We start from the raw sequence: 9,688 nt of genomic DNA on the forward strand, positions 1-9,688 counted from the left end.
CCCCCCCCCCCCCGCACCCTGGGTCTCTCCCTCTTTTCCGCCACTCACACCACCCCCCCCCTCATTTTGTAGTTCCTCTCGTCGTCGCCGGCCACCCTCCCGTCGGACTACACCCTCGATGCGCCCGCGGGCAACAAGGACATCCCGTCGTCGTACGACTGGCGGACGCACACGCCGCCTGTGGTCAACCCGGTCAAGAACCAGGGCCAGTGCGGTTCGTGCTGGGCATTCTCTGCGGTTTCGGCCATCGAGTCGGCCTGGGCCCTCGCCGGCAACCCGCTTGTCTCGCTCTCGGAGCAGAACATCATCGACTGCACCCTCAACAACGAGGCGTACTGCATCAAGTACCACGGCCAGAAGTCGTGCCCCGCCGGCTGCAACGGCGGCCTCCAGCCGGAGGCCTACCTCTACGTCATGGCCAACCATGGCATCGACACCGAGTCGTCGTACCCGTACCAGGCCGTTGACGGCACCTGCGAGTTCAAGTCGTCGTCGGTTGGCGCCACTGTCTCCAACTGGACCTTTGTCTCGACCTATGAGGCTCCCAACGAGGAGGCCGTCGCTGAGGCTCTCGTCGAGCACGGCCCGCTCGCCATCGCCGCTGACGCCTCCGAGTGGCAGCTGTACATGGGCGGCGTGTTTGACCTGCCGTGCGGCCATTCGCTCGACCACGGCATTGTCATCGTTGGCTACGGCTCGAAGAAGACCATCCTCGGCAAGGAGCACCCGATCTGGATCATCCGCAACTCGTGGGGTGCCTCGTGGGGTGAGAAGGGCTACATGTACCTCCAGCGTGGTGACAACAAGTGCGGCGTCGCCGACTACGTCACCCGCCCCATCATCCACTAAGCTCCTGCTCATCTGCCTCTGGCTTGCTGGTAAATTTTCTTTCATGCCCTTGCCTGGGTATCTCTCTGTCACAAGTAGCCAGCGGAAGGAAAAACGGCGCGGGCCAACTGCTGGCGCGACGGACTACCACTCGTCGTCGAGGCTTGCCGCAAACGTCGCCATTTGCAGCGCCGTGAGCGCCAGCGATGGGCCTGAGCAGTGATCCGACGTAGGGTCGCACCGCTCGATCGCCTGGTCCACATCATACACGTTGAGCACGCCGTTGACAATCGGAACGCCAATCTTGGCCTGCAGCGCCACCAGCCCGTCGACCACCGCCGACGAGACGTATTCAAAGTGCGCCGTTGCGCCCTTGATGAGAATGCCGACTGCAATGACCACGTCCGGCGCGTACTTGGCTGCCGCCGCCTCCACTCCATACAGCAGCTCATACGAGCCGGGCACCACCACCTGCTTGATCTGCGCCCCCACATCCACTCCGTACTGCTCGGCCATCACCCGCGCAATCTCGTCGACAAGCGCGGAAATGACCGGCGCGTGCCACGCCGCACGCACAACGAGGATTCGCGGCCGCGCAGCCACCACAGCCTCGCGCGTCAACTTGGGCAACGCCACCGCAGAGAGGAGCGACTTGCGGTAGCCGCCGATGCCCTCTTCCGCGCTAGGCGCTCCGCCAGTCGCTTCGTCGCTCGCGCTCGCGCACCCGTTCTCGCTTCCGGTAGCGTTGTCGTTGGCCGGTCCACTCCCCTTGCCGCTGTCAGCAACTGCTCCGGAGCCGTTGCCACTCCGAACTGCTGCCACGACTTTGGCAAGCTTGGCATCGTCATGACGCACAGCCTTGGCCGCAAGGTACTCGACGTTGCGCGGCGAGACGCCCGTGACCAGCGCCCGCGACTCGGCAAGGAGCCCGGCGTCGAGCAGCACCTTTTTCTTGGCGGGATTCGACGAGAGAAGGACAACCGAGTCGACGTTGAGGGCGGCGAGCAGGTTCGGGCACTCGTCAAATGACCGCGCGTCCTCGGCGTGGCCGACGGCCACGTTGGCCGCGTACGTGTCGAGGCCTGGCGTCTCGCGCATCGCACGGTACGCCTTGACCTTGTCAAACAGCCCGATGCCGCGCCCCTCGTGGCCAGCTGGCAGAATGATGACTCCGCGCCCGGCCGCCGACAGCACGTCAAGCGCCCGCTTCAGCTGCGCGCCGCAGTCGCAGTGCGCCGAGCCGAGCACATCGCCGGTAAAGCACTCCGAGTGGATGCGGACCAGCGTAGGTTTGCGCCCACGCGGCAGCGGCGCGCTTGGATCGTCGCCCTCCACCCCGCGGACAAGAACTCGCGTGCCGCTCTGATAGACCCGGAGGACCCACGTCCCGTGCGGCGCTGCAAGATCGAGGAAGCACGCCGAGAACTCGCTCTCGTTGCCGCCACCCTCCTCCCGCTCGGCCACCACTGGCGGCGAGTCGAGCGCAAACGGGAGCGAGTGCGCAAGCATGTACTCGCGAATGTGCGCTACTGTTGTAAAAGCGAGACCATGCTTGGCTGCCACCGCCGCACACTGCGGCCGCCGCGCCATCCCACCCTGCGGATCGGCCTTGTCCACAATCTCTGAGAGCAGCGCCACAGGCGCAAGCCCGGCCAGTTGCGCCAGCGTCACCCCGGCCTCGGTGTGTCCGAGCCGGACCCCAAGCCCGCCAGGCCGCGCAATGAGCGGAAAGATGTGGCCCGGACGCCGGAGCTCGCTCTTGTTCCCGCAAGCCACCAGTCGCGCCGTCCGCGCCCGCTCGCTTGCCGGAGCGCCGGTTGTTGCGTCCCACGCATCGACCGTGATGGTGAACGCCGTCCCATGCGGATCCGACGCCGATGACGGCGGCACCATCAACGGCAGCTCGAGCTCGGCCGCCCGCGAAGCAGACATCGGCGTGCACAAAATGCCAGTGGTGTGCTCCAGGAAAAGCACCACAGCCTCGGGTGTCGCTTTTTCCGCAGCCACAATGAGGTCGCCTTCGTTCTCGCGATCGGTGTCGTCCATGACCACCACCACCTCGCCGGCACGAAACCGCTCAATGACCTCGCCCACGGGCGTGAACGGCAGCTCGTCGTCATCCTCCGCAACAGCACTTGCCTCGAGCCCGGCACTGGTCGGCGCGTTGGGCTTGAAAACGCTCTCCCTCGCCCACTTCTCAAACACGTTCGACTCATCGAGCACCGCGGTCTCGGCCAGCTGCAACCGTGGCGCGTCGGCCATCGACCCACCAGCACCGACACTACCGCTAGTGCCCGCCCATGGCTTGCCGCCAGCCAGCACCGTGTTGCCGCGGTAGACGTGGATCTCGTCAAAGATGCCCGACGCCACAAACTGCGCATGGAGCGTCGCACCACCCTCGATCATGATTTGGAGCAGGCCGGCGCGACCAAGCCATGCGAGGACTGCGCCGAGATCGACGCCGACACCGTTTCCGCTCCGCGGGACAACCACCGCACGCACACCGTCGACCGAGTCCGAGACCAGGCCAGCTGCAACCGCTGCAGCCACCTTGTCGCTGGAAGCAGTAAAGACAACCGTCGGCGCGAGGCTCGTCTCAAAGACATGCAGCTCGCTGCCGGCCATCGCCGCATCAAGCACCCGTCCGCGGCCATCAAGCACTACACGCAACGGCTGCCGGGCGCTCGATGGATACAGCGGATTGAGGTGCCGCCCGAGAGCGGACGCCTTGGGGTAGCTCCGCACCGTCAGCCGCGGGTTGTCCGCTAGCACGGTGCTCGAGCCGACCACCACAGCCTGCGACGCGGCCCGGAGGCCGTGCGCATGGTGCCGCGCTGCCTCGGAAGTAATCCACTGCGACGAGCCGTCGGCGGCGGCAATGCATCCATCAATCGAGACGGCCGTCTTGAGCACCGCATACGGCCGCCCACTCCGCCGATGATGCAAGTACGCTGCAAGCGAAGCCTCGACTAGCTCCGCACCGACACCCGTCACCACCTCGATGCCAACGTCAAGCAGCACCTGCCGCCCTTGCCCATCCGTCTGGCCATCCGGATCAACCACCCCGATAACAACCCGCGCCACCCGCGCCGCTATCAGCAGCGCGTCGCACGGCGGCGTCCGTCCGTGGTTGTGGCACGGCTCAAGTGTGGTGTACACCGTGGCGCCGACAAGCTCGTTCGCTCGGCCTTCGCGCCGGGCACGCTCGATCGCATCCCGCTCAGCATGCGCAAGACCAGCAGCCTTGTGCACGCCCTCGGCAACCACCGTCACTCCATCGCTGGCAACAATGACGCATCCAACATGCGGGTTCGAAGCGGCAGTAAACTTGGCAGTCTCGCCAACGGCCACAGCTCGCGCCATAAAGAACGCGTCGCGTGCAGCAACATCGCTCGGAATCGCACCCAGTCGCGCCACGTCGGCGGCAGTCGCACCCGTATCCTCAGGCTGCCAGTGGCGCGAGACCGCATCGGCTTCGATGTTGAGCAGCGCGCCACGGCGGCGGGTCGTCTCGCCGAGCGTCGTCGCCTCGAGCGTCGCCGGAATGAGCGAGACTCGGAAAAAGTCTCGGCAGCCGCCAGGATCTCCTCAGCGGCGGGACAGGTGCCCGGAGCGACACCAGCAGCCGACGTTGGCGGCTTGGCGGCGACTTCGGCAACCGTAAGCGAGACACCGTCCAGAGTCACCGAGCCCTTGTACACGATCGACGATGCGGTGGGCAGCATGCGCGGAACCGCGAGCCACACATTGCGCGAGCCGTCGCCTGGCTCCTCCACAGCGGCCACAGCCACCATGCCATGAACGTGCCCCGAGACAACGTGCCCTCCAAGCTCGGCGCCATGACGCAGAGCACGCTCAATGTTGACGCCGACAACATCAGACGCCGCATCGGCCGTCGGCTTCCAGCCAGCAAGCGCACCAAAGGTGGTGATCGCCCGCGACTCGGCCATAACAAAGAAGGTGACGACGACGGGCGCCGGCCCGCAGCTCGCCGGGAGCTTGTCGGCCACCGAGCCCGGAAGCTCACTCGCCGGAGTCGCCAGAGGCAACGACGTCGCAGTAAGACAGACCCCGTTGACCGCAACCGAGTCGCCAAGCTGAATGCCGTCCCAGAACCCGCCATCGCCGTCCCCAACTGCGGGACACGGCGACGTGGCGGAAGCAGGCGGGCGCGAGCGGGCCGACAGGCCGTCAGCCGCCACCACAGAAAGGACCCATCCACCAGTTGTTCCCTGTGCCCACGACGGACCAGTTCCCGCAGACGCTTCCGTAAACCATCCGTAGCCCTTGGATCGGATAATGCCTGTAAACACCATAGCTGTGGCTCTGGCGAGGCGTGTCGCGTCTTGCCGCTCACACCCTCGCGCAACGCTCCACCGCCCAAATAGCCCAATGTCATCCATCCAGAACCCTGTGTTGCGTCAGCCGATTTGGCGAACACAGGTGCGTCAATGCCGCGCAAGCCGCCACAGCTACATGGCGTCATCCACCAGAGAATGACCCACTATTCACAAGTGCAGCACGAAGCGTTGTGAGGGGTGGCGGATCGCATACCAGCATGCCTGCATGCGTGATTGGCCACGCAAACGTGCCGCAGTGTGCTCGCATGTCGCCGCGTCCGTGCACGGGACCAAAGCTTCCCCAACCGTCTCAATCTTTAAACTTTGCATCACTGGTGTATCACACAGCATGTGTAGCAAGCATGGGCTGCTGCTTTCTTCGTACGCCACCCCAACTCTTCCTTTCTTGGCTTACCAGCTATTGTGAGCTTAACCATAGATAACGAAAGACGGGACGAAAAGACATTGATCTTAAATGGCCGACTGTTTTCTGGACACTTCTGCGGAGTTGAGCGCTGGGACTCATCCCATATGTTGGGGATCGCGGCAGTGTTGCAATAGGCTTACATGTGCTGCGAATTGCGCTCCGGAGTTGCAGCCCGTGAGGTCCAACGCTGTCGCAGCAAATCAATCGTGATGGCAGCTGTGGTGGGTTGTGGGACCAGCGCAAAACTCAGACGCGGCGATGGAAGAGCTGTGCACTACCGCAAGCAGTTCGACGACCGATCCTCCGCTGAAGCCGGTTGCCATCGAGGCGGCGCTGGTGGCGCGATGCCGGGCCGGGCGGACTGACGTCGCAGCCCATGCTACACGACACCATAACGTGCGTGTGTTCCATCGAGGACGTTTTACTCCATCTCCAGCGACTCGCTCTCTTCGGCGTATGTGGATACGTGGCGCGAAGGCTGTACGCTGGCTACAGACGCGTTTGATGTCGACGGGACGGGATGACTCGAGTGGCGGCGGGCGAGTCTGTGGCCACTACATCGCAGGCCGATGGCGCAGCTCGCTGTCATCATTAGCGTTCATCGGCCGCTGCGCGAGCGCTGCCAGCGCCTACGGCGGCATCGCTACCCGGCAATCACCCTTAAGCTCGAGACACGCCGGCTGGCGCGGTCATGGCACTCTCTCGAACCGGAACCAGCTCGCCATGCCTCCTCGATAATGCCGCTGCTCTAACTGCGGCAAGTAGCGGTGATCGCACCTGGGCATCCTCCAATGCTCAAAACTCGACCTTGTTGATGACCTGGTGTCCATCCACGAGATGCCGGTCCAGCAACGAATGAATGATGGCCATGTGGGAGAGGCAGGAGGCTTTTTTTTTGACCGATTGTGGCACTGAAACGTTTTTGGCCGGCCGAGTTGGTGCCACGACCGGTTTACGCTGTGGACATGGAACAGATTTGTCCAACTTGCCAGCAGGGATACAGATAGCAGAGGAAGAGGCAGCACTCGGCGCAAGGAAGGGTGTCCATGGTGGGGAGAGTGGCGGCTACAATAGCTGCTGTGGTAGTGGCCATGTGTGTCCTGACAGTCAGACCCGGCCTTGCCTATGACCGTCTCGTCCTCGGTGATCAACGGATGGCACAAGGTCTCACAAGCGGCAATTCACCGCTTTGCCTCACCACCACTGTCGTTGCTGGCGAGCTGCCGGTGACGGGCGGCGCCGAGCCTGGTGTGGCAGAGGTTCATGTGGAGCTGAGGGGCAATCATACTGCTGCAGCAGACATTCGTGTCACACTCGAAGCTCCCAATGGCCACGTGGTGACGCTGCTGGACGGCACGGGCTCCACCGCCGGTGCACGGCTCTCGCTCGCTCCCGCTCGCTTTGCGGACCACGCCTCGCTCGTCCTCGCCTCACCGCTCACAAGCACCTTGGGCGCGGATGCGGGCATTGTAGAGCTGAACGGTGTCTTTGCGCCGGCTGATGGCGACAATGCGCTCACAGCTGCCTTCTTTGGCCACTCGCCGCTCGGAGACTGGACTCTGTGCGTGATCGATGCCGGCAGCGAGGGCGGATCGGGCATCATCGATGCCTACCAGCTCGTCATCGATGTGCTCTCGTTTGCGGGGACTGATACCCAGACCGCGTTCTTCAATTGGGCAGAGGTGACTGGTGGCACAGTGGCATTATTTACCTTTACTGTCGATGGCGCCAATGTGGACCAGGTGACTGACGTCCGGATCTGGTACAACACTGACATGCGAAAGGCGTTTGACAATGCGGCGTCCATTATCACGCCATCGCGTAATCTTGTGCTCTTTCAGTATGGGCACTATCCGTCGTCGATGGTTGTGCAAGACTTGTACTTTGACGACACGGCGGCAACGGCGCTACCAACAAGCGGGGCATCACCGGTGCAGGGGGTGTTTCGGCCAGCAAGCCAGGACTGGGCTGGCCTCCGTGGATCATGCGGGGCCGGCGACTGGTCACTGCATATCACCGACTACACCACGGGAGGGAGTGGGCGGACATATCTCAACAACTTTGGCATCTCGATCAACGGAACGGTGGCTGTTTGTGGCGACGGATACAAGGGATGCTCGGAAGAGTGTGATGACGGCAACATGGTGGGCGGCGACGGGTGCTCGGCAACATGCACACTTGAGACCGGATATGTATGCACAGGACGACCGAACACATGTCGATATGCGCCGCGGCGGCGTCGACGGCCGAGATCGTGATGTGGAACGATGCGGTGGTTGTGGATCCGGCGTCGGTGTCGGGTCTGACGGCGACGCTGGCGCAAGTGTCGATCACGCCGGGCACGTTCAGCGGCAACGATGCTTCGGCGATGAATGCAGCACTGCTGACCCCGTCACCGCGGCCCAAGGTGTTCCTCTTCCCAGCTGTGGTGTCGCCCAACGCGGAGTTGGACGTGACGACAAGCGCAGTGCTGGATGTGATGGAGACGTACGTGCGCGAGGGCGGGGTGATGATTGCGGTGGGATCGTTTGCACCTGCGCGCAAGCATTTTCTCGAGTCGTGGTTTGGCTTGCCTGTGCACGACGAGGTGTTGCTCGCGCGGCATGTGACAGCGCACTTGCGGGCGGGCGACCCGCCGGTGTGGTTTGATGCTTCGCGTAAGAGCTCAAGTGAGGGCCTGCCCCTGAGCGGTGGCATGTCACCGTCGTGGATGGAGGTTGACACGCTGAATGCGTTTTGCTTCTCGGACGACACGGTACTCAAGACGCGGACGTCGTACGGCAACGCATCGTCGTGGGTGCAGCTGTACGGGGCGAATCCCAGCGACACGGGCGAGTCGCACGGGCTGGTGTGGCTGCGCAAGTACCACGAGGGTTGGGTTGTGTTCTATCACGAGGCGGCGGCGACGACGCTGCCGGCCAAGCCGACAGAGGTGCTTGCGGACTTGACGCGGCTGCATGGGTGGAGTGGGCCGCCCGGGAGCGCGTCGTGCGGCAACGGAGTTGTGGATCCGTGGGCGTGGGACGTGAGCAACTACGGCGGGTACAACGAGGAGTGTGATGATGGCAACGACGACGACGGCGACGGATGCACGTCCAACTGCGTGGCGGATCCGTGTGGCGAGTGCCCCCACACGGGCGGACGGTGCAAGTGGCCGACTGTTGTGGGTCTCGGGCTGGCGAGTGGCCCGGTGGTGAGTGTGGAGAATGCCGAAGTGAGTGTGGAGACGTACGTGGATGTCGATGTGGAGTTCCGCTGCGGAGTTGGCAGCGGCGGGTATGTTGAGGTGGAGTTTCCGGACGACGGGTTTGTGATTGCGAGTGACAGCGCGACGCCCAGCGGAATTGTGACGAGTGTGAGCATTGTTGGAGCGGGGCGGACTGTGCGGCTCGGGATCGGCGAAGGTATCGGGCCTGGGGCGCGTATTGTGTTCCGAGTGTTCAATGTGACGAATCCGTCGAGCAGCAAGACGACGAGTGGGTTTTGGGTGCGGTCGCTCCTGTCTGACGGAAGCACCGTTGTGAACAGTGGCGAGTCGAACGGAGTAGTGATCACGTCTGGAGCGGCACCAAGTCCGCCTCCGCCGCCGAGCCCACCTCCGCCGCCGAGCCCACCTCCGCCGCCGAGTCCACCTCCGCCGCCGAGTCCGCCTCCGCCGCCGAGTCCGCCTCCGCCGCCGAGCCCACCTCCGCCGCCGAGCCCACCTCCGCCGCCGAGTCCGCCTCCGCCGCCGAGCCCACCTCCGCCGCCGAGCCCACCTCCGCCGCCGAGTCCACCTCCGCCGCCGAGTCCACCTCCGCCGCCGAGTCCACCTCCGCCGCCGAGTCCACCTCCGCCGCCGAGTCCACCTCCGCCGCCGAGCCCACCTCCGCCGCCGAGCCACCTCCGCCGCCGAGTCCACCTCCGCCGCCGAGTCCGCCTCCGCCGCCGAGTCCCCTCCGCCGCCACCACCACCTCCGCCGCCGAGTCCGCCTCCGCCGCCATCACCACCTCCACCGCCTCCTCCACCATCACCACCTCCGCCCAAGGCCAGCCTCCGGCCGCATGCTAACCTCCGCCGCCAAGGCCGCCTTCACCTCCGCCCCGCCGCCGA

General features: G+C 64.5%; 3 protein-coding genes across 3 annotated transcripts in view; 2 read left to right on the forward strand and 1 right to left on the reverse strand.

Moving 5' to 3' along the window:
* Positions 1-899, forward strand: part of AMSG_10047 (cysteine proteinase 1) — a 1,334-nt gene extending 435 nt beyond the window's left edge. The window contains exon 2 of the mRNA XM_013898432.1: positions 73-899. Within this exon, the coding sequence (XP_013753886.1) occupies positions 73-849 (777 nt within the window). The 3' untranslated portion in view covers positions 850-899. The remainder of the gene's footprint in view (positions 1-72) is intronic.
* On the reverse strand, positions 867-5,044 carry AMSG_10048 (GTP cyclohydrolase II/3,4-dihydroxy-2-butanone 4-phosphate synthase). Its single transcript, XM_013898433.1, has one exon. It carries the CDS (start codon positions 4,189-4,191, stop codon positions 973-975), a length of 3,219 nt encoding a protein of 1,072 aa, XP_013753887.1. The 5' UTR covers positions 4,192-5,044; the 3' UTR covers positions 867-972.
* A 1,705-nt stretch (positions 5,045-6,749) lies between these two features.
* AMSG_10049 (uncharacterized protein) lies at positions 6,750-9,646 on the forward strand (the record flags this gene model as incomplete). The annotated part of the gene is made up of 2 exons (XM_013898434.1): positions 6,750-7,787; positions 7,847-9,646. The coding sequence occupies 2 exons, from the start codon at positions 6,750-6,752 to the stop codon at positions 9,644-9,646; spliced, it is 2,838 nt and encodes a 945-aa protein (XP_013753888.1).
* Positions 9,647-9,688: the final 42 nt, after the last annotated feature.

The sequence above is a fragment of the Thecamonas trahens genome (genome assembly GCF_000142905.1).
Source record: "Thecamonas trahens ATCC 50062 unplaced genomic scaffold supercont1.55, whole genome shotgun sequence".
In the NCBI taxonomy this organism is placed as follows: domain Eukaryota; order Apusomonadida; family Apusomonadidae; genus Thecamonas; species Thecamonas trahens.